This window comes from Cyprinus carpio, chromosome A21, assembly GCF_018340385.1.
Source record: "Cyprinus carpio isolate SPL01 chromosome A21, ASM1834038v1, whole genome shotgun sequence".
Taxonomy (NCBI): domain Eukaryota; kingdom Metazoa; phylum Chordata; class Actinopteri; order Cypriniformes; family Cyprinidae; genus Cyprinus; species Cyprinus carpio.
Genome location: NC_056592.1, coordinates 21,922,470 through 21,946,226, shown reverse-complemented (window position 1 = coordinate 21,946,226; position 23,757 = coordinate 21,922,470). Strand labels below are relative to the sequence as shown.

Sequence of the window (23,757 nt, the reverse complement as noted above, 5' to 3'; positions counted from 1 at the left end):
TTTAAATATAGCTAAAATAAATTGATTGGAACCACTTACCATAATTTTTTTTTAGTAAATTAAATTAATAATTTTTTTCAGTGAACAACGGCGACACAATATTGATGTAATAATTGTTCTCTCAACTAAAACTAACTACATTACTTGGAGCACCAGTTTTTTTTTTTTTTTTTTTTTTAAGTTAAAATATTATAACAATAACATAATTATTATATGTTTCATCGAGTAACCTAAAATGTTGCAACATTTACATTTACTTTTTAAAATGCGAATTTAATATCACCGAGTAGGGCTCAACTGCATAGGTCAGGTTGAGCTCAGGTAGATCAGCTGCTCAAGCTCTTTAACGTTATACAATAACTATAATAACAATTATGTGACATTTACTCTTTATATGAAGCTCATTTCACATTGTTAAATCATTATTATTACTTGTACATTTAAATAACTTTTTTCGTGCTCATTCAGCTCGTCTTCTGATTTATCAGTCAGTTCGTGCATCAGTCCAGTGTAAGCTGAAGCAACCTATTTATAACCTTATGATAATAAAAAGACAACCTTTTGTCTGATATTGCACTTAACATTTAAATGTTTTGTATGTTTAATCATAATCCATCGGTGTAAACATCAAACGAGTATGTATGTTATAAAGTACAGTCACCACTGCACTTTGTAATGTGAGATATTATAGTGTAATAATTCTGTCACAACAAACACAAAGGTTGTTTGGCAAAGGAAGATGGGACGCTTGATAAGACAGAATTACATACATTACTTTTTTACTTTTTTTGAAAAAAAAAAAAAAAAAAAAAAAAAAGAGGAATACTTATTCAGTTTCACGAGAAGCAATATAACAACCCGACAATATGTCTTGAAAAAATATGGGCCAATTAACCTTCCTTTTAAATAAAACCAGGGATTATTACTTATATGTAATACAAAATAGTTTGCAAAAGACTTTTAACCTAAATGGGAAAAATAACAAATAAATTAATAAACAGAGCGAATTTAAGCAATGTTTACGATCAGCCCAAAAACATTAAATAGGAATGTTCACAAAGACATAAAGACACAATTTAAAGCACTCGCATATCTAACTAACCCTGCAGCACACCAGCCCTGCCATGAAGACTTTTATAGACTCACAAAACTGGCTATTATCAAACGCTATCTCACGCCAATTCGTACATATTTCACTATTTTCATAACTAATAAAAATACTTACTCAGATTCTCCAACTGATTGAGTTTCATCCTGCTGCTTCAGTCTTTTCAGATCTAATGAAAGGAAAACTAGCCATCAGGTCCCTATTCTTGCATTATTATGACTTACAGACACTTAATCTGTTCTGCCATGCAGGCTGCTAAATCCGGAAAGAATGCTAATTACATTCTAAATGCAAAATTACATGTGTTTCTAAATACTGCATTTTAGAGCGATGAGAAAATTTGTAGAAGGAGAACTTTGGGGAAACCTCGTGCCGGGCCTGCCACTGGATCAACACTGTATATTAAATACTTACTTCTGCATAGCAGGCCTACATATATTTCGGGTAGGCCAGGAGTGAATAGTAGGCTACATTACGTTCGAATATAGATCACGCTTAAATTATTGTGTTCTTGTGCATATTTGTAAGTAATACTAATGATAAATAGTAATTGTATTACTGGTGGTAATAATAATAATTTTTATATATTATTATTATTATTATTAATATTATTATTTTCGTAATTAACAGGTACAGTGATAAAAATTTTTTACAAATAAATTTCCACTGGAATGAATACATATCGCAGTTTCACCACACTAGCCGACTCTAAACGACTCGATTTGGACGGTGCGTGTCACATTTAGCAGCTGTTTTTGCTGATTTTGTCCTCTTCAGTCAGTGAGCCTGTCCCACTCATCGATTAAGAACGCTGGATAGGTGTCACAATAAACGACTGACTTGATTTTATTTTATTTATTTTTCGATTTCCTGTTACGTGAAGCTAGCCGAAATTGCAAACAAAAGCGCTGCGCGATCATAAACTGTAGTACTGGACTGAACTGGAGTGTAGTTTATGGAGTAACTTTACCCTGTTAAAGTAAATCCACGCAGCTTCCGTGATAGATTTAGCCGAGTGGAAATTGCCTTAAACGGACCGTTCACCCAAAAATTAAAAATCTGTCCACATTTACTCTCCCTCGTGTCGTTCCAAACCTGTATGTGTTTCTATCTTCTGCTGAACACAAAAGTCATTTTGAAGAATGTAACCAAATAGTTGATGGTAGCCATTGACTTTTTCATACTATGGAAGTCAGTGGGGACCATCATAAGTTTGGTCACACACATTCTTCAAAATATCTTCTTTTATGTTCAACAGAACCCCTGCAGTGCGCTGTACATCTTACATTACAGTCAAGGCTCAAAAGCCAGCTCTAAAGAAGTTACTACTCCACCTCCATATTTGATGCTTCTGTGCTGCTTGCCCAAACTGTTTATGGAGAACGATGACTTTTGCAGCCAGAGGGTTTAGTTACAGCATCTACCAGCAGGGGTAACTGGACCGTGCCAACCTTGACCTTTCGGTTGGAACAGGAATAAGAGGACAGGATCACTAGGATAGGGGTGACCACTGGTCTTTAACATGACAGATGGGCTAAAACAGGGAGTGAAGGCTGTGTTATCATCTCTCCAGGAGGAGTTAAAGCAGGAACTGAAGGCTACACTTCCTAGCTTGACCAAAGGAATCTTATTAAGAAACTGAATAAAGCTAAGATCTCACCAAGGAAGAGTCATAAAGAATGGAGGACACTACCAACCTAAGCCAGTAGGCAGTACAGTATGACAAATTGTGCCAAAATAAGTATACAATACATACAAGAAAAAAACAACAACACTCTAATTATTTACAGAAATAAACAAAACAAAGGAAGCAACGTCAAATCAGGGACTGCAATTCTTCAGTGTAAGAGCACTCTTCAGTAAATGCTTATCTTGCCAAATGCTAGTCACAGACTAACTAGCAGCTCTATTATCTGACAGTTTACACTCAAGGGTAATCATATTCTATAACATTAAACAAACAGATTAACATTATACCATACAATATATGATATGATACCAAGTACTATAAACCATCACTCATTTCAGGAATACAGAGGATTGCTTATTTTTAAGCACCATAACAAACAAACAACTCCTCGCCTTCCCACCATACTTGGCGTCATCCTTTATCATTATTCCAGAAAGGGTATAAGAACATTGATAAAATTCCTTTCAGGTCTTTTAAGAGGCAAAATGCCTGCCGCCATGTATGTATGTACACCATGTAACACAAGTAAACACTGTGTGTTGAAGCAACATGGGTAATGTCTACTGGTTTGGTCCTCAGATGGCCAGTTTGAGACATAACAGTTTAACTGTGTGTGTGTCCATCCACCGTGTCTGCCATGGGAACGGTTTATAGCACCAATGTGCCAGCCGACATCTACTTCACCGCCACATCAAGTTAAATAAAGAATTTTTAAATTCATGTATGACTTTGTGTCTTTATTAAACAAATAAGGGTATTGAAATGAAGGGGAATTGGGGAACCAGAGAGCAAACTCAACTATCTGCAAATGACAACTGGGATCAAACTCTAACAAAACTTGAGAAAGAAGTCCCCATATCTACATCTGGGATACTGGATAAGAACTCTACAACCATGTTCACTGATCTCAGATAATATTTCACAGTGAATTTGTAGGCCTGAAGGGAGAGAGACTGTCATTTGTGCATTGGAGTCTTTCATGCATTCCAGTCACTGTAGAATCACTCATGGTCCATCTCTAGCACAAAGGATCTCCCCAGAAGGTAGAAATGGAGGGAATCCAGGGCCCACGTATTGGCCAAACACTTCTTTTAGAGCAGGGGTGTCAAACTCAGTTCCTAGAGGGCCAGAGCCCTTCAGAGTTTAGTCCCAATCCTGCTCCAACACACACACCATGCAGTTTTCAAATAAGCCTGAAGGACTTGATTAGTTGGATCAGGTGTGTTTAATTGAGGTTGAATCTAAACTCTGCAGGGCTCCGGCCCTTAAGGGGTTGCGTTTGACACCCCTGTTCTAGAGTATCAGGTCTCTCAGGGAAATCCAGCTCAGGAATGCCAGCGATCTGCAATCTCCTTCTATTTCCTGCAGTAGCACAGCCCTCAATCCGACGCCAGAGGCATCTGTCTGCAGGAAGAACAGTTGTAGTTGCTTTGAGCTGAGTGCTCCATCCTTTCGGGAACTAGCACAATGAGACTACTCCACTCACTGATGAATGGTTTAATGACTCATTTTTAGGGCTGGGGTCACTGCTCTGCTGGTTTATCCTCCTTACCAATAGCACAAAAAGTGGTGTACTTACTGGCTCAGCCCTGGGGTGGACTTTTTTTTATCAAGTTAATATGGCAGTTTTGCTTATTGCTCCAGCATGGAGATCTTGCAGGTGATGCAGCCAATCTTTCACAATACTTTGTAGGTTCTATGCCAACAAAGCAACTTCATTTGTGGTCAGCAACAGTAGAACTTGGGACTAAGGATCCCTCCTTGGCACTTATATCATACCAGGTTTTCTGAGAGTGCTGGGCCCTTGGGCCAGTGATGTAATTTCTTCCAGAAAGTCTGGCATTTGGATTGACCATCCTTAGGCCCCTTCCACAGTTTATTTAGCAGGTCGAGAGGTCCTCTTACCTGCTGACCATACAACAAAGCAACTTGCGAGTCTTTTGGTGACCTTTTGGTGAGCAACCACTAAGTAAAGCAGGAGTGGGTAACTCTGGCTCTCGAGGTCCACTGTCCTGCAGAGTTTAGCTCCAACCCTGATCGAAAAGGCAATCCTACATGTAGCTTTCTAATAACCCTGAATCCTAATCTTGATTAACTTGTTTAGGTGTATGATTAGAATAAGAGCTAAACTCTGCAAGAAAGTGGATCTTGAGTGCCAGAGCTGCCCATCCCTGAGGTAACATAGCCACTGGTGCCAGTCAGAACTTTGCACAGCATGCTATTCAGGGATAGGTTTAAACATCCAGCCAAGCCATCAGTCTGGGGACGATAAGGTGTGGTCGTAATGCAAAATAATAGCGGACATTCAATCCCAGTTTCTTACATTTTCTTTTCTCCCAAGCCAGTAGACAGTGCAGTTTGCCAAAACTGGAAAAAGTAAAAAAAAAAAAAAAAAAAAAAATTCTAGAGGTGGAGCCCCAGGTTACACCCGCCTATTGAGTCATCATCTGCCAATGGTAATTAGGTGGTGTTTAACAGTCAAAGTTTTCCTGAAGGTGTTGTCCTGACAAGCTGTTTCGAACCACCAAAACAAACTCAAAATCACCTTTGTTATGGCTGGATTTCATTCAAAACCAAGTCATACATGTTTATTATTCAATTTATCTTTAAGTATATTTGGGGCCCGGACAGTGGTGTTGAATATCTTCCATTTGTACAATTTGCCTGGTAGATTGGTGGATCCTGATCTCTTTTGAAATAGTTTTGAATCCATTTCCAGTCTGATAAACATAATCTTTTCTTCAGAGTTTCTCAAAAAAATTTTGACTGAGGCATGGCAAATCCTCAATAACACCACCAAACACCACAACACTTTACTTCTAACAGTGGGCAAGTAACTCTATTCTTGTGAATACCAAACTACAATTCCTGAAGATTATGTTTTCTACTTCTAACTCCATCCAGTGCTGTTTTACCACAACATCCAAGGTTTGTGTAAAGTGTTGGTGCAGTAGTTTTCAGTAAAGAGTAAGTAAATTAGATTGGCCATTGGTAATGCAACAAAGCGGGGCTCAACTTAACCTGCATTCTGCCAGCTCACTGAGGTGCAGGAAGGCATCCTTACTGCACTTTAAAGGAAACATACTGTACATTCACTCTTTCTTGTCCCAAGAAATTATGAACATGTGTTGTCATCTTGTGTAGCCTAAGTAAATGTGGTACAGTCAAAATGCTGCATGCTTAGAAACGGAATGAAAGGAAAATATGAGTCTGTACAAGATTCCTGTTGACATTTCAAAGTACTCTTGGGTTTTATCATCAGCTGTCATTACAAATGAAATGTATGGAGTTTGGTACACAAATCATTACTTTATGACGTCACTACTGAAGAATAACCTGATTTTTATTTATTTAAAGCCTTGTAAAAATGTTTTTCTTGGATTGACGGTTATTGATTTGCATGTAAACTGGTAAAACGGGTGATTTCTGGTAGTTATTAGCATATATCCATGTAGCATGTAAACATGCTCAGCATGGGATACACCTGGGGGGGTGGTCTGGGGAATTGTGAATGGCAAGGGGTGCATATTGTTAGTCTTGGAATCCCTGATGTCAGCCCCGCTGCAATTTGGAGCGATTAGCCAAGCCCAGGCCTGATTCTCTGGGGTGTAAGAGGGTGTTAAATACCCTTAAATGAAAGCAAAAGCAATTGTAGATCTGACAAAATTTGGAGAACGTCAAAAGTTACTATTTACAACAAGTTTTTGCAGTGTTGAGCAATGTAGCCAGTCAAAGACATATATGATGATTTCATGAATGCAATGGTCAATCAGAGGCATTTACATTGGTCAGAATTCACTCACTGCTGAAAACATCAGAGTTTTTGTTTAATGCAGTTCTGCAAGCTTGCGAATCATCTCATGAAAAAGTGCAGACTTCTTATATCCGTACTTATATCCGTAAATAATTTTTTGAGCATTTCTTTTCATTCAGGGAAGTTTACCAGCCCACTGCACAAAGCAATTTTCATACATGTATGTCTATATTTATGAGTTCTGAGTGTGATGAATTCTGTTAATTATATATTTTTAATGCACATATTTTCATATGTAAATATGTCCCTGAACAAATGATTTGAATTTGTATCAGATTTTTAATGAATATGAAATGGATCCACACTCACAGTATTATTATGTTTAATATACATTTACCATAATCATGTAGATCGGATCAAGAAGAGTGATTTTAAATATACACCTATGTGAATTAACACATCAACTATTTCCCTTTTTGGGAATACAATACAAAAGATTTGAAATATTGAAAATGAATGTACAATCCAGAAGAAGAGCTGCTACAGGGACAGAGCCACCTTATCAATGAATTTGGCCAGTCGAATGTCCTTCTTTGACAGTCCTCCACAGTCATGTGTCGATAAAGTGATCTGGACCTGAAAGACAGCCAGAAATTCAGTCATGATCAACAGCAAGCTTTCGATATATCCTAACCTTTACAGATCACTAGGGGTGTTCCTCAGGGCTCTGTTTTGGGGCCTCTTTTTTATTAAACATGTTGATGTTATCATTATGAACGCTAGTTTTCATTATTATGCTGATTACACAGTGAGGTCCTCTATCCGTGTGTTAGGGGATTGCAATAGTGAGTATTGAGAACAGCCCAAGCTTGTCCTGTACTGCAGCCACTTTAATGAAGACATAATTGTTGTCGGCCTACCACACAGTAAGCTGATTTAAAAAACCTCTACTGCTTACTTCACAAAGAAAATTTCCACTACAGATCATCAGGATTATTTCCCAGCGCTCACTCCACTTTTCTCACTCGGCCTGACATGAAATGTGAGCTAGTGCACTACGTAGTGCAACTGCTTGCCGTGCAAACGCGACACTTTCAAAGGCCTGATGTGTGTGGCCTCTCATGTTCTTTAAACACAGTGTATTCATGTTAAACATTTGGAAAAACATTATAAACTGCTGCTCAAGAGTGAGAAATACGCGGCTGGGTTTGAAGTTATTACCTTGTTATAAACATTGAACCACTCCGGATGATGGTTCATCTTCTCTGCTTGCAGAGCCACTCGACACATGAAGCCGAACGCCTGAGGAAAAGAAAACAGACACGGTGCTGGAAGATCACTGGACTCTCTCAACTCATCTAGCACACAGTTCAAGCACCACAGTTTTACACCAGACAGGTTCTCCTTGATTATGATCAGCATGAAATAATGCCTAGTGCTGCTCATGTGCTCGTCAAAAATTCATTTAAATGTAATGAATGTACTATATGTTTTATTTGGTAATGTTTTTTTTATTATTATTAATATTTTGTAATTTTAGCTGTATATTTTATGGTACTAAATTATTCTTATGGATTAGTTATGATTTATTCGTTACCTGTTAACCACTTTTTGAGCATAGAACTGAAAATGAAATTTTCAACTTAAACTGTCATGAATCTTGAATGAGCACAGGCTTAAGTTTGGTCTCTTTTAAAGAAGACATTTGGCGGATTTTTTTCTGAAGTGAAAAAAAAAACATAGATGTTAGTTTATATAGGCAAGACATAGGTTATAGACGTTTAAGTTTATTGTTATGAATAATGCACAAAAATACTATTTTTAAATTTTATATGAAAAACATAGGTAACAGTTTGCTTAAAAAACCTTTATGTATAATGTGTTAATAAAGGTATTCATAATATATGTTGTAATGCATTAAATATTTTCAGAAATTATTGTGTGTTTTAATGCATTAAAGTATAAACAATGAAAATATATTTGTCATGCGTTTTAATGCATTATACTTTCTAAAATTCTAATAGATAAATATTATAATGTATGCTATAACTGTGGTTACAATTATTCAAATTATCCAAATTTCGGGCAATCTAGTGTTCATGGGTGCTAGGGCTTTCTGCCAAGCTCTGGAATAAACTACCACAAGATCTCTATGTTATCTGTTCACTCCAGACCCTTAAAACTGTTCTCAAAACTCACTTATTTACAATGTTTCTTCATTGATTGCTTGCTTTATTTTTCTGTTCTACGCTTGTTTTGTAACTTATCTTGTATATTGCATATTATCTCACCTCTGCCTGCTGTATACCTGTTCATGTTGTATATTATCTGTTATTTACCGTATGTAAAGTGTCCTTGGGTATTTGAAATGCGCTATATAAATAAAACATTATTATTATTATTATTCATGAGATATTACAAAACATTATAAAGTGCATTGCAAGGCATAATTCATGCATTAAAACTACTTTTATAATAATTAATTTAAATAGTTTTTATATAGTTATATAAAGTTATATGAAAAGGCTTTAAGGAAAGTGTTACCGGAATATCTGATAATATACTCTATACTGATATTACACTCTAAAACTGCTTGAAGGCATAAATCTAAACAAGTTGTGTTCCACATTTGGTATCTCAAAAAAAAATAAAAAATAAAATAAAAAAAAAACCTTTCAGAGAGGTTTTGTTTGGGCGCAGTACCAAATGTTTCCACTAGACGAAATTCACTTCACATTCGTTTCCAATGTGGTAATTTTACAGAGAACAACACAAAAGTGACTATTTTTTTCAGGACCATTTGACCTTTTAGAATCACGTCCATTAATTTGTGTGTGTGTGTGTGTGTGTTCACATAGCAAGAGCCTAAACCTTTACCATGTTTTGTACCATTCCAATAAATAAAAAAGAAAAAAAGAAAAAAAAAAGAAAAAAAAAGACCCTTTCCAGTCAAAACTGACTGAACAACAAGAGAGGGTTAAAAAGCTGAGCATTACAATAACTCAAATACAAAGGCCAGTCACTCCGAAAGCCAATTTTTTTGAAAGGCATATATTTTTACACACTGTAATGGGACATTATGTTCATATTTAACAGAGGAATGGACAGCAGGTTTGGCAAAGTGAATAGAGATTTTCTGTAGAGTCCATGACAGCAATTGTTTCAGTTTATAAAACTTTGTATAGGAAGTCTCAATCTAAATAGTGAGATTATGCGAGCTCATGTTTAGATGAGCTGTGATTGGAGGATGACAGAGTTCCTGCGTCCTCCAATCAGAAGCTGCGCGCGGTTATTCGAGCGGGTCAGATCTCGCTCAAGCTAAACCGCCTGTGAGAAAAAAACACACTGGCTATTTCAGAGCAATTTCCCAATGCAATCTCAATTAAGCCTTTAAATACTTCCTCAGCTAATTAAGTCAACTGAACCGCCATTGTACACAAGCCTTCGCAGACAAATCTGTGGGCTTGGCCAAACGCTCTCATCGTGAAACAGGAGTAGTTAAAAAAAAAAAAATAAAGAGGAGGAGGAAATTACGAGTGTCATTTGACCACATGATGAACACATGATGCAACACAATTGGCTATTTTATCAAACCGGCTATCAAGCAAACCGTCCTGTTATCCATTTAAACTGATTGACAAAATCCTGCAACTCGACTCCATCGCAATTTAAGCACAAGGTCAGCTTCTGCTCAGCTTTCATTAGGAATACTGGCCATTATTCAATAGCGGGGCATGTTAGTGATCGCCAAGACACTTCCTTCACGGCGTTACGTTTCTGTCAGGCGAAAAAACAAGTCAGTATCTGACAACAAAATAAGCTTTGACTATTGAACTGGTCTGATTCGATCTGACTTGAGCTCTGAATCGCAGACTTATCAGAGTGCTAAACGAATTCAAACAGCTTGTGTTGTGCCACATTAAAAACGCAAACGGACTCGGCCTCTAACAGGCACTGAAGAGGTCAAGGACGGAGGTGCGCGGGTCTTTTGTTTGCTGTGTACTGTGTGCAGCCAGCGCCTCGGCCGAAGCCTCCCTCGCTCTGTCAGGAGCAGGTAATTAGTCTTGACATGTTACAGGCCCTCATCTCCAGTAATCAGAACCACCGCCGCATGTTTCCCCGCACGCCACTTTAGGGGCATTTTGTGTTATTACGGCATGATTGTCATAAAACACTGGATGAGCCCATTTGAACGTCGCGGTGGCTTTCGAACACATGTGCTGCTATTTACAGATGGGCTTTCTCGAGCGCAGGACTGGGCCTAAACACAGACAGATTGGGCTCCGGAGGCTGCCAAAGTCTCGCTCGAAGCGTGATCATCTCTCAGAGCCGATGCCGCGTCAGACGCTTCATAGCTTAAATGAGCATGATTACGGCTCCTCTCAGGGGCCCGGGCCCTCCTGATGCCACCAGCTGCTTGATATAACGCTCTCCTGAATAATACAGCACTGACAAGCATTATATTCGACTGTTTAAATCTCAGATATTTTAAATTTTACTGTGGCCACCAAAATCATATGAAAGTCAGAAGGGTGTATCCTCTCTTTGGAAAACTGATGCATCTATTGATTTTGCAGTCCATAGTCAGCATCTCTTCTGAAGCCAGAGCGCTCGGAGACCCCACAGACGCCAGGAGTTCTCTGATGGGTTTCGCTTGAGCTCTGATTGATTACAATAAAGATTGGAACACAATACTCCCAATCTCCTGAATTATTAACCCTTCAATGTTTGAAAACACAATTTACGAAAGATCTGCATTACTTTTTGACACAAACTGTACAGCATGGCAATACTGTTACTGTATCTTCTGATCTCACTGCAAAAATGATGTTTTTCTGCAGTATTTTTGTCTTGTCTTCCAGTGCAAACGTCTAAAGATCATTCACTCGAGAAGCAACATGATATATCAGATATAAAGTCTTGTTTTATAAGGATCATGATGAAAATGAGTTTATGATTAAAAGAACAAATACATCTGCCAACGGACTGCACTGTCTTTTTCATTCCCTGTTCACACACTGATTTTGATGCAGTTCTCAGAAAACAAGACTCTTTGTGTTCATTTTACATCTGCAGTAAATATACCGTGATTTAAAGATGTTTAGATATTTGGCAGATATTCATTTTTTTGCAGTGCATGCATCATTTAATCCCACAACTTTATGAATTTAAGACCTTTTGGCCCTCATCTGTGAATTAAGTCCCGCAGAAACCCAGAAGTAGATTAAATAAAATAATGAGTTCTAGTCTAAAGAAAGTGCACTTTTGATCAGAGATGACCTGCATTTCAACAACGGAGCTTCTATGTTCTGTAACCGTTTAATCAATTGATTTCTAGCACAGTGTAATGTCTGTTAATCAGATCTCCATCATCTTTCACACAACAGTTCTTCTTGAATGAGATTTCTCTGAATATGTTGCTTCATCAGCACAGCTAAAGTCCAGGGAAAAGCCAGGAGATGAAGGATGCCGAAAATGAACTACATGCAAAAGAGAGAACGAGAAGGACTGAGATGTGCGAATGGAAAACAGTGAGGTCACTATTACAAGAGAGGCAAACAAAGTGAACAAAAGACAGCGTGAAAGAGAAACAGAGGGACTGATGGGAGAGTTAGTGGTTCTCTGAGGCACATGAAACATTTTAACCAATCTGATTGTTTGTGAAAGAAATCATTTTGATCAAAACTTCAGCTGCTGCCAAGAACAGCTCTGCTGTGGCTCACGGTAATACAGACTGACACGAGCAGCTCTGAGGGGGAAGAGAGAGAAAACACGTACACACACACCAGTGTTTCAGCGTCTGGGGTCAGTGCGACCTGTTTCCTTAATGAAATTAATACTTTAATTCATCAAAGATGCATTCAGTTGATCAAAAGTGTCAGCAAAAGATTTCTATTTCTAATAAAAGCTGTTCTTTTCAACTTTGTGTTCATCTGTGAATCCTGAAAAATAAAATGCATCACGGTTTCTACAAAAATATTGTGCAGCACAACTGTTTTCAACATAATCAGATGTTTCTAATAATCAGCATATTTTCTGAAGATCATGTGATTCTGAAGATGCTGAAAATCCAGCTTTGATCACAGAAATAAATTAAATTTTAACAGATTCACACAGAAAACAGCTGTTTTTAATGGTAATAATATTCCACATTTTAAACCGTATTTTTGATCAAATAAAAGCAGCCTTGATGAACAGAAGAGACTTCTTTCAAACTTTTTAGTCTTTCACTCAGCCATCAAAACACATGCCGCTCAACAAGGGCTTCCAGCAAGAGGTTTACACCTGCAACTAATAAAGTGTGAGAGGGATTTCAGCCGTTTCTGCGTCTCTCTGTAAAAGCCATTTGGAGCTCACGGCCCTGAACAGCAACACAGACTCATGCGCTGGATTCAGAGCACCAGAGTCTGGCCTGCAGCTCTGTGTGCTGAGACAGCGGCAGCGACATCTAGAGTTAAACCTGGTTAAAGCTTTTGAAGTGCAGCTCCTTGTGAAGAGCGTCGCGGTCCTCGACCTCCATCCATCCAGTGGCCTTGAGCTCCAGGAGGAACTGCTCTCTCTCGGCGGAGGACAGCCAGTCTGTGGCCTGGACACAGCATTAGATCACACATCAGCCCCATCACACTCACCACAAGAAGATGCAGCGTTCCCTCAGGTGTTCAGATTCAGCAGCAGATGTGACTACAGAGCTCAAACTGCACACTGTATTATCTACATGTTTATGCATTCATAAAGTTATATGAAATAAACCAATAACATTAAGCTTCTTGTGTATCAAACCAAATGATTACCTCAACATACTGACCTCAACAACTTTTTTGTTTAATATAAATTTAAAAAGTAACTGATTCTAGTCTACTATTTCTTAAAATAATTGCAGTATAATTATAAAGCTAATAAAATCATCTAAAGTGTTTTAGTATTGTTACAGAAAGGAGTAAAGGGAACACTTTCATTACGACTGGAGTGATTATAGAATGAAAACTTCCTGGTTTAAGGCTAAATTTGCCTATAAATGTACATCAAGAGACAAAATGAGACCCCCAGAGCATCTGCAGCACCAACAGACTATATATGCTCTTTAAAAAGGTTCAAACAGTCACTTTTAAGAAGCACTAATATGTACACTTTAGGTGCTAATATGTGCTTCATAAAAGACTTATTTTTATTGTTTTTAAGGTACTGATATGTTAGCATTGACCCTTTATCCATCAGTGAGTTACAGCTTTTGTTCTGAGAGTGCAGATGAATCATGCTTTTGTCCTTGAAGGAGAAAAAGTGTCCCACTTTGCTTGTAGCAAATATTGTCAATGCATGATGTCACACACACAGACACACACACACTCTAGCTCTCTCTCTCTCACACACACACACACACACACACACACACACACACGCTCTCTCTCTCTCTCACACACACACACACACACACACACACACACTCTCACTCTCTCTCTCACACACACACACACACACACACACTCTCACTCTCTCTCACACACACACACACACACACACACACACACTCTCTCTCTCTCTCTCTCTCTCACACACACACACACACACACACACACACACACACACACACACACACACACACACACACACACACACACACTCTCGACTCTCTCACACTCTCACACACACACACACACACACACACACACACACACACACACACACACACTCTCTCTCTCTCTCTCTCTCTCACACACACACACACACACAAAATAATAAGAATGAGTTGAGTTAGTGTTGAGTTCTGCACTAACGGGTCTCTGTCGCCATCTGTCGGGTGAACAGGGTTATAACGTGTCTAACCCATTTCACTGCAATTTTAATAACATAATATACAGGTGCTGGTCATATAATTAGAGTATCATCAAAAAGTTGATTTATTTCACTAATTCCATTCAAAAAGTGAAACTTGTATATTATATTCATTCATTACACACAGAGTGATATATTTCAAATGTTTATTTCTTTTAATTTTGATGATTATAACTGACAACTAAGGAAAATCCCGAATTCAGTATCTCAGAAAATTAGAATATTGTGAAAAGGTTCAATGTTGAAGACACCTGGTGCCACACTCTAATCAGCTAATTAACTCAAAACACCTGCAAAGGCCTTTAAATGGTCTCTCAGTCTAGTTCTGTAGGCTACACAATCATGGGGAAGACTGCTGACTTGACAGTTGTCCAAAAGATGACCATTGACACCTTGCACAAAGGAGGGCAAGACACAAAAGGTCATCGCAAAAGAGGCTGGCTGTTCACAGAGCTCTGTGTCCAAGCACATTAATAGAGAGGAAAAGGGAAGGAAAAGATGTGGTAGAAAAAAGTGTACAAGCAATAGGGACAACCGCACCCTGGAGAGGATTGTGAAAAAAAAACATTAAAAAATGTGTGGGAGATACAAAAAGAGTGGACTGCAGCTGGAGTCAGTGCTTCAAGAACCACTACGCACAGACGTATGCAAGACATGTGTTTCAGCTGAGCATTCCTTGTGTCAAGACACTCTTGAACAACAGACAGCGTCAGAAGCGTCTCGCTTCAAAAAGGACTGGACTGCTGCTGAGTAGTCCAAAGTTATGTGCTCTGATGAAAGTAAGTTTTGAAATCAGGGTCCCAGAGTCTGGAGGAAGAGAGGAGAGGCACACAATCCACGTTGCTTGAGGTCCAGTGTAAAGTTTCCACAGTCAGTGATGGTTTGGGGTGCCATGTCATCTGCTGGTGTTGGTCCACTGTGTTTTCTGAGGTCCAAGGTCAACGCAGCCGTATACCAGGAAGTTTTAGAGCACTTCATACTTCCTGCTGCTGACCAACTTTATGGAGATGCAGATTTCATTTTCCAACAGGACTTGGCACCTGCACACAGTGCCAAAGCTTCCAGTACCTGGTTTAAGGACCATGGTATTCCTGTTCTTAATTGGCCAGCAAACTCGCCTGACCTTAACCCCATAGAAAATCTATGGGGTATTGGGAAGCGGAAGATGCGATATGCCAGACCCAAGAATGCAGAAGAGCTGAAGACCACTATCAGAGCAACCTGGACTCTCATAACACCTGAGCAGTGCCACAGACTGATCCACTCCATGCCACGCCGCATTGCTGCAGTAATTCAGGCAAAAGAAGCCCCAACTAAGTATTGAGTGCTGTACATGCTCATACTTTTCATCTTCATACTTTTCAGTTGGACAAGATTTCTAAAAATCCTTTCTTAGTATTGGTCTTAAGTTATATTCTAATTTTCTGAGATACTGAATTTGGGATTTTCCTTAGTTGTCAGTTATAATCATCAAAATTAAAAGAAAGAAACATTGAAAATATATCTGTCTGTGTGTAATGAATGAATATAATATACAAGTTTCACTTTTTGAATGGAATTAGTGAAATAAATCAACTTTTTGATGATTTTCTAATTATATGACCAGCACCTGTAATCTAGTATCGGTCAGAATAACTACATACAAGGCCTTCTGAAACACATCTGTCTGTGTGTGTGTGTGTGTGTGTGTGTGTGTGTGTGTGTGTGTGTGTGTTTGAGCGAGTTATGAGGACCGCGGATATACTGATCCTCATGATGACGTACAGAAATAAATACAGAAAGGGTTTAAAAAAAGAAAAGCTCTCTTTTAGGTTATAATGTTTATAGTAAAATTACCGAGAGAGAGAGAGAGTGAGAGAGAGAGAGCTGAGGTTAAACTGGCGCGGTCACGTGTCATTCGGGACACAACTAACGTCTCTTTAAAAAATACGCCACGTCTCATTTTTGGGGAAACCAAATTATTTGCCAATGCAGACCGTGTTCGGCTGTTCGCATTCAATCGATCACTATCGGATCCTCGCTCTAGAAAACTCGTACGGGAGTCGCTGATTGGTCGAGCAGCTGCCGACGTCACAATCACGCGCGGCCGCCAAAGCGTTCGAGATCTTAGTAAAAACGCGTTTGTCTGTTCTATACAGTTTGTAGTGTGTCTTACCATTCCAGCTGCGCGGCTGTAGCAGCGGGTTATTCTGCTTAGAGCGCTCGGAGTGAACATTAACCCGCTGAAGGGCTGCCCGAGTCCGCCTGATCACTGCTGACTGATGCACACTAGTAAGGTTGCGTCCTGCCCTTCTGAGGACTGTAGCAGACGAGGGTCCCGAAGCGCTCTAGTAAGTGCGCATGCGAGGACCCGCCTTCCGCGGTCACGCGCCAAAATACTTACTGAAATACTTCATATTAAAAATAGTTATATTAACTGACTTTTTATTAATGCAGTACAGGTAATGACAATTTACAATAAATAAAATAAAATCTCCAAATCCATAGCTGCGTCCCAAAATCGCCTACAGATGCTGATTCTGTGTCTTATATCTAGTGCGAGTGCGTTCACTGAAAATACCTTGAAATACCCGGATAATGCACTTCATTACCCGAAAACCCGCACGAGGGCACACTTCATGCACTCAAATGTCGCATATTTAATTAGGTAGCTAGTGGCTAGATAACAGAACACAAATATATCAAGTATTATATGCTTTGTTAGGTGCTGCATAACAACTGTATGAATTGCAATTTGTGCAAAGGATTGTGGGTGATCGGATGCATCCTTCAGTTACTTTACCAACCCCAGTCCTGGGCTGTGTTCTCAATGGAGTGCTAGTGCACTACTTACTTAAAGCATCCAAACAAGAAGTACACAACAATACGAGCAGGTCATTCAGGTCCTTATTTATTCCACAAGTATGTAGATTCAGGTCAGACTCTAGTCCTGATGCTCGTGGTCCTGTCCTGGGATGAGCCAGCGAACGCTGTCTGTGCAGAGGACCGCATAGAGAGCGAAGCCGGATATGAACAGCACCGAAAACACAAAGAGCCAGTCGATGCTTTTGACGGGAGCCGCGGGCAGAGGTCCGACCCGGTCCTCGTCCCGTACTGTCTGATCTGGACCAGCTTCAAAACCTAGAGAACGGTGGGAAAACAGCAGCGTCAGCATGTAGTGCATGCAGCGGATAATCACCACCTGCCGGATCAGAGCCGCACCTGTCTGGTTAGTGATGAAGGAGGTCAGCGTCTCCAGCGTTCTGTCCGTCTGGTTGAACCTGGCCATGGGTTTGGCTCCTTGAAACAGGAGGATATTGGGCACGGCCACGGTTCCGAAGCGCGTGGAGAGACTGTGAACAGAGCGAGAGAGAAACGCAGCTGATGAACACAGAAGCATCCTCAACGAGCCGGACTGCGACGAGGGAACGGCACTGATCAACCTGCTGTGCTGGGACGCGTCCAGCGCCAGGAAGTGCATGCTGGGAAAGACCCGCGGCAGGGCGTTGAAGTGCGGGGCGAGGTTCGCAGAAAACTGACACCACGTGGTGTAAAAGAGAACCAGGGAGCATTCAGTGCTGTTGGCGTTCAGGAGCTCCATCAGGTCCTGCGGAGAAGTGAGAGACGGCATGAAACCACCTGAACCACATGTTACTGACCCCCCTGAGAGCAGCTACTACACCACAATACTAGCACACAGAACACTACCAGACAGAAGACTGGAGTGATCAGGATTCAGAACAAGAAGTCTCTTCTGCTCACCAAAAGCAAAATATTATTATAATGTAAAACAGCTGTTTTCTGTGTGAATCTCTGTTAAACTGTAATGTATTTCTGTGATGTGCAGCTGTATTTTCAGCATCATTACTCCAGTCTTCAGTGTCACATGATCTTCAGAAATCATTCTAATATGATGATTTACTGCTCAAGAAACATTTCTGATTATTATCAATGTTGAAAACAGTTGTGCTGCACATTATTTTTGTGTAAATTGTGATACATTTTATTTTTCAGGATTCACAGATGAACAGAAAGTTGAAAAGAAAAGCATTTATTTAAAACAGAAATCTTTTGTAACATTATAAATGTCTTTACTGTCACTTTTGATCAATTTAATGCGTCCTTTATTAATAAAATATTATTTTCTTTAAATCACACTGAGTCCAAACTTTTGAATAATCACAGAGAATAATCAGAAATGTTTCTTGAGCAGCAAATCATCATATTATACTGATTTCTGAAGATCATGTGACACTGAAGACTGGAGTAATGATGCTGAAAATACAGCTGCACATCACAGAAATAAATTACAGTTTAATATACATCCACATAGAGCTGTTTACACTGTAATACTTGTTCTGTATTGTGTCCCGGCGAGCAGAAGAGCCTCATTAGAAACACCGGCTCCGGTCTTCGAGCGGTGGTGTACCGGTACCTGAGACGCGTTGAGCAGCAGCACCGTGAAGCGCTCGATGCCCGTGATGTTCCTCCGGTCGCAGCTGACTTTGTAGGTCTTGGCGGGCTCGGTGGAGTTCTGGCTCTGGGCCTCGCTGTGAAGGACGGCGGACAGCAGCGCTTCGGACGGGCTGCTCTCCTCACAGCGGCCGCCAGCACACGCTTCCCCCGGCAGCGGCTCCAGCCCCGCGGACTGAGCGGCTCCCATCACCGCGTCGGCCATCTCCGCCGTCCGGAAGCGCTTCTGCGGCACATCCGCCTGATCAGGGAGCTCCGCTACATCTGGAAGCACAGAAAGAGGCGTCAGATCAGCGCTCGCGTCCCTCGCATCCTCGCGCCACGCAGTCTGAGGGATTATACCTTACCTCCGCGCGACAGACGCGCGATCCCGGCGACTAACAGCATGATCGCCATACTGCGGAATCTGTCCGGTGCTGGGGACATTTTACCGCCATTAACGGACAGACAGTTCAGCGCGATGATCACAATAATGTTGATGTTTTCTTTCAGCGGACTCTAGAGGAAAGATTCGGCAACTTCGTCTTCCGGTTCACGCAGCTACGCTACTGACGACGTCACGCTACTCCAATGTAAACAGGGGCGTGACGTAAACATATTTAGCAGCACTCAGGACGATTTTGTGTTGAAATTTGAACATAAAGCTCAGAAGTGATAAACTTCTTCCTGGCCTGTGAAAGAAAACCCCCTCAAGTGGTTAAATATAATTAATAATGCGGATAAACCCAGGACACTGTGATTGGTCCGTACGCACGAGGTTCTTGCTTCTTTTCTCCGCGCTTCTGTGGATGGGCCAATCACAGCGCTCGGTGTGTAACCGCATAACGAATAAACTTTACTATTAGTCACTGAACTGAAAATACACATGAAGAGTTAATAGCAGCATTTTTTAAATGATGTGTATTGTGAAAAGCACTATACAAATACATTTCAATTGAACTGAATTATTTGGACGCATTGCACTCGACCAGTTCACTAATATCTGTCCATTTTAACATTCTTTTATGTAATTTATACCTCAATCAACTAAATTTGATGTTGAGGTCAAATCATACCTGCACTCATTATGAAAAAGTAAAACTATGAAATTAGTTTGGTATTTTTCAGTGATTATTTGTGAAATATGGGCTATTCCTGTGTTGTTTACATTTATCTGTACATATGTAGGACTACTATTGTTTACACTGTACACTACTTTAAAACCATTAAAGTAAAATTACATTTAATGGATATCTAGTTATTTTAATGGTGTAGAATGAAATAAACAGCAATAAGACTTCCTTGATGTAGATACATTTTAATAAATCACACAAATATGTATATATTCATATTGTAACTGTATTACAAAGTAAATAAATGAGGGAAAGACACAAGCAACATCACTGATTATATGGATATAACAAATACTGAAGATAAACCTGTCCTTAATGCCACACACTGCTACTTACAGACTACTGCTGATCTCCATCACTGTGATATTAAACCAGTATGAAGATTTCTACATCACTTGTTCACAAGAAGCATTCCCACACCAACAATAATCATCAGAGGCAGAGTAGTAAATACAATACAAAAGGAAGTATTAGAAGACGTGTGGTGACTGATGTGTGGAATTAAAGAGCGTGCACACACACACACACACACACACACACACACACGCGCACACACACACGCTATAGAGAGCTGCTGGAGGTCTTTGGTGGAGGGTTGGGATTAAACTATTGCACCCGTTGTACATCAAAATAAAAAACCTCAAACAATAACAACCCAACATGACATGCAATGAGCGCTGGAGACGTATTTACAGCTGAAGAACACACCTCAGTGGAGAAACAGCCCTCCGCAGTCAGAAGAGTTCAGTGATCTGTGTGACAGAGGTCCTGTGTGTGTGTGTGTGTTTTTACATATGACAGAGGTCCTGTGTGTGTGTGTGTGTGTGACAGAGATCATGTGTGTGTGTGTGTGTGTGTGACAGAGATCATGTGTGTGTGTGACAGAGATCATGTGTGTGTGTGTGTGTGTGTGTGTGTGTGTGTGTGTGTGTGTGACAGAGATCACGTGTGTGTCAGACGCGTGCAGGAGTTCAGGAGTATGTTGGCAGAGTGCTGTGGATGGTCAGACTGTTTCTCGACTGACCGCCGTCCAGACACACCGCCGCTGGGGAAAAGGCCTCCGATGGCATGACGCTGATCGGCGGAGGGGTTTTTTGGTTTCGTACGGGGAAGCTGCTGAGGAGGAACTGTGGGGCTTGTAACAGCATTTTTTGTGTTCTACACAAGGAAGAAAAAACAGACATGATTGATGAAAACAACACAATCCAAGGCTTCGGAAAAACATGAAGCCCAATGAAAACAGCCAAACACTAACACTAATACCCTGATGAAAAACACTGAGCCAAATACATTAGCAAACATTAAAGAGTTAATTCACAGAAAAAAGATCATTCTGTCATTGTTCAGAACTGGTTAGGATGTGAATTCAGCATTTTGTGTGACACACAGAAGACAGAAAGCTTGGTTAAGGATGCATTAAAGGTAAAGCAATAGTTCAGCCCAGATGAAAATGTGCTGTAAGTGTGCTCATCCTCAGGTCATCCAAGATGTGTGTCAGCTTCTGTCTTCTCCAGATGTTCACTGATGGACTGGAGTGCTGTGGATTACTTGTGGATTATTGTGATGTTTTTATCAGCTGTTTGGACTCTCATTCTGACGGCACCCATTCACTGCAGAGCATCCATTGCTGAGACACTGATGCAGTGCTACATTTCTACAAACCTGATGAAGACACACACTCATCCTGATCTCAGATGAACTGAGAGTGAGCACAGTTAAATCTCGGCTGAGCTACTGCTCCAGTGTAATACGAGGAGTGAAGGGTGCAGTTACTCTGTGGGGGTCTCCTCCTTCAGCGCAGCGCCGCAGGCTCCAGGTTTGTGTGTGATGCTGAAGGGAAAGGCGGCTCCGCTGCAGGCGCTGTAGCTCAGTTTGCTCAGGCGGGACTGGCTCTTTATGCTCCCCGGCGGGCGACCGGGACTCACTTTATACCCCGCGGCTTTGGTGGTGCCCAGCGGCCGTCCCGGACTGGTCTTGAAGCCGGCGGCTCTGGTGGTGCCCAGAGGTCTGCCGGTGCTGGTTCTGTATCCGGCTGATTTGGTGGTGCCCGCCGGACGCCCGCGTTTCCCAGACCTCCCAGACGCACCCTTTTTTTTGGAGTCCCCACTCTTGTTGCTGCCCTGAGCGGCTGCGGGCCCCGGGGACACTGGCGGCTCCTCGTGGCGGTCCTGTCTCTGGCACGGCGTGGGTTTGAGGACGGCGGCGGCCGGAGGCGGCAGGTAAGCGAAGCACATCGGTCGCGAGCGCTGAGGAGGAGGAGACGGATAGAACTTGGTGGGACACAGATCAAAGTGACTCGGAGAGAGTCTCCCGTCCTCGGCTAAACACGACGGCCTGCTGTCCACACAGTACTCGCTGCTGGACACCTGACGCATCATCTTCTGCTGACAGACACCAGGACACAGAAAGTGAGACACGGCATAAAGATCCCGTGAAACAGCTGTGCGAGTGCAGTCTATTTCCTGCTGAAACAGGAAGTGAGGGTGAGCTGTAAGACATATCACAAGCAGCCAGTCATCAACCATGAATTACTGCTTCTCTTTTAACTGGACAGAACTATATTCTGAAGCCTTCCGTCCGCTGGGACGTGTCTCTAATAACTCCATTTCTTCAACCTGTGGTTATTTTAAAGAGGGCTGATTCTTTTCTAGACCCACTGTATCATTCACACTGATTTAGACATTATTTTACTCCTAAAAACATGTTTGTTTTCTGTCTGTTGACAGTATTTTCTGATTTATGCAGTGATACAAAGAGAAATCCAGAACTCCCTCTGAAAAACCTTTAGTATGTCAACAAAAGAAGAATTATGATCCTGACTCTATCCTGTTTAGATTTCTGTTGTGCATGCAAATGTGTGCATATTTAATTAGCTGTCGTCACATTTGCATATTCAAACTAAATCTCAGAAAGCTGTACTACTGAACAGTTCTGGTGAGATCTGTCTGATAGATGTGTTACTCTGTTGACCATCATCATCATCCTCATCTTCAGCAGCTGGAGCTCTTCATGAAATATTTGTGCATGTGTGCAGATCCTGTATCAGAAGCTCTGATAATATTTCATCAGTCTGGGCTGCATTAGCATGCGCAGCTTTAACTGTGACATTAACATTATAGAAGCACACAGCTGTCACTGGTGCACATGACAAACCCCTTCAGTTCTCACATCACACACACTTCAGTCCATGCACATCTGTTGTAAAGAGATGATCAGTGACTGTACCTCGCGGTAATGTCGACTCTGGAGCGGAAAGGGTTAAATGTGACATTTTTGTCCCATTTTGGTGCTACAGATGAATTCTGACCGATTATGATCGAAGCTCGTCGAATAAAACACAAGAGACTGACGTGCACCTCGAGGTTCAGAAAACGTGTCAAAGCTTCCTTCGTGATTTTAGGAGATGCTTTAGAAATCAGCGGCAGCCATTGATATTAAATATTAAGAAATCTGAGGATGACGCGCATGCGCACTGAGTGCTGCGCGCAGCTGCACTGGCAGCGGTGGAGTTCTTCTGACACGATGGATCTAAATAACACGTCATACTCATTTAACCCTTCACTCTTCCCTCCCACATCAGCGTTTAAACGTCTGTCTGTCTGTCTCGTTACTGAGACGCACATTATTGTTCAGACTGATGCGGAGACGCTGCTGACAGCTGTTACTTTACTCAGCGCTGCTCAGGATGGACCAATCACAGCCGTTTGCGAAGCGCGCGGGGACACCTGCGCGGGGCTGCCTGCCGTTTGAATGACAGGTGCCAATCATTAAACTCAACCAATCACAACGCCTCATATATATATATATATAC

The 23,757-nt window shown here is 41.0% G+C and overlaps 3 protein-coding genes across 8 annotated transcripts; all 3 read right to left on the bottom strand.

Moving 5' to 3' along the window:
• Positions 1–6,871: 6,871 nt before the first annotated feature.
• On the bottom strand, positions 6,872–17,102 carry LOC122134710 (pterin-4-alpha-carbinolamine dehydratase 2-like). The gene is made up of 4 exons (XM_042711339.1): positions 16,538–17,102; positions 13,013–13,138; positions 7,774–7,854; positions 6,872–7,188 (listed from the first exon to the last, which is right to left on the bottom strand). The coding sequence occupies exons 1-4, from the start codon at positions 16,595–16,597 to the stop codon at positions 7,093–7,095; spliced, it is 363 nt and encodes a 120-aa protein (XP_042567273.1). The 5' UTR covers positions 16,598–17,102; the 3' UTR covers positions 6,872–7,092.
• A 154-nt stretch (positions 17,103–17,256) lies between these two features.
• LOC109073405 (thioredoxin domain-containing protein 15-like) lies at positions 17,257–19,393 on the bottom strand. 2 transcript variants are annotated; one of them, XM_019089537.2, is made up of 5 exons: positions 19,182–19,388; positions 18,797–19,098; positions 17,805–17,968; positions 17,584–17,714; positions 17,257–17,502 (listed from the first exon to the last, which is right to left on the bottom strand). In XM_019089537.2, exons 1-5 carry the CDS (start codon positions 19,258–19,260, stop codon positions 17,306–17,308), a joined length of 873 nt encoding a protein of 290 aa, XP_018945082.1. In that variant the 5' UTR covers positions 19,261–19,388; the 3' UTR covers positions 17,257–17,305. The 2 variants fall into 2 exon arrangements, with proteins under 2 accessions (XP_018945082.1, XP_018945081.1); XM_019089536.2 differs by having other exon boundaries at positions 17,584–17,968; positions 19,182–19,393.
• A 1,414-nt stretch (positions 19,394–20,807) lies between these two features.
• On the bottom strand, positions 20,808–23,542 carry LOC109088897 (UPF0461 protein C5orf24 homolog). 5 transcript variants are annotated; one of them, XM_042711332.1, is made up of 3 exons: positions 23,172–23,542; positions 21,720–22,434; positions 20,808–21,104 (listed from the first exon to the last, which is right to left on the bottom strand). In XM_042711332.1, exons 1-3 carry the CDS (start codon positions 23,215–23,217, stop codon positions 20,918–20,920), a joined length of 948 nt encoding a protein of 315 aa, XP_042567266.1. In that variant the 5' UTR covers positions 23,218–23,542; the 3' UTR covers positions 20,808–20,917. The 5 variants fall into 5 exon arrangements, with proteins under 5 accessions (XP_042567266.1, XP_042567271.1, XP_042567270.1 ...); XM_042711337.1 differs by having other exon boundaries at positions 20,809–21,104; positions 21,720–22,330; positions 23,172–23,534; XM_042711336.1 differs by having other exon boundaries at positions 20,810–21,104; positions 21,720–22,411; positions 23,172–23,533.
• Between the last annotated feature and the right edge of the window lie 215 nt (positions 23,543–23,757).

Bases quoted from the DNA above. Each gene is read 5' to 3' on its own strand.
- LOC122134710 (XM_042711339.1), bottom strand. From the start codon at position 16,597: ATGTTCACTCCGAGCGCTCTAAGCAGAATAACCCGCTGCTACAGCCGC. The intron at 13,139-16,537 runs GTAAGACACACT...TGCTGTGTCCAG, and splicing joins ACAGCCGCGCAGCTGGAATG to GCCACAGACTGGCTGTCCTC. The intron at 7,855-13,012 runs GTTTAACTCTAG...TCTTTTCCTCAG, and splicing joins ACTTCAAAAGCTTTAACCAG to GCGTTCGGCTTCATGTGTCG.
- LOC109073405 (XM_019089536.2), bottom strand. From the start codon at position 19,260: ATGTCCCCAGCACCGGACAGATTCCGCAGTATGGCGATCATGCTGTTA. The intron at 19,099-19,181 runs GTAAGGTATAAT...CTGTGCTTCCAG, and splicing joins CGCGCGTCTGTCGCGCGGAG to ATGTAGCGGAGCTCCCTGAT. The intron at 17,969-18,796 runs GTACCGGTACAC...ACTTCTCCGCAG, and splicing joins TGCTGCTCAACGCGTCTCAG to GACCTGATGGAGCTCCTGAA.
- LOC109088897 (XM_042711332.1), bottom strand. From the start codon at position 23,217: ATGTCACATTTAACCCTTTCCGCTCCAGAGTCGACATTACCGCGAG. The intron at 22,435-23,171 runs GTACAGTCACTG...TATGTCTTACAG, and splicing joins AGAGTCGACATTACCGCGAG to CTCACCCTCACTTCCTGTTT. The intron at 21,105-21,719 runs GTAACTGCACCC...TTCCTTGTGTAG, and splicing joins AAGGAGGAGACCCCCACAGA to AACACAAAAAATGCTGTTAC.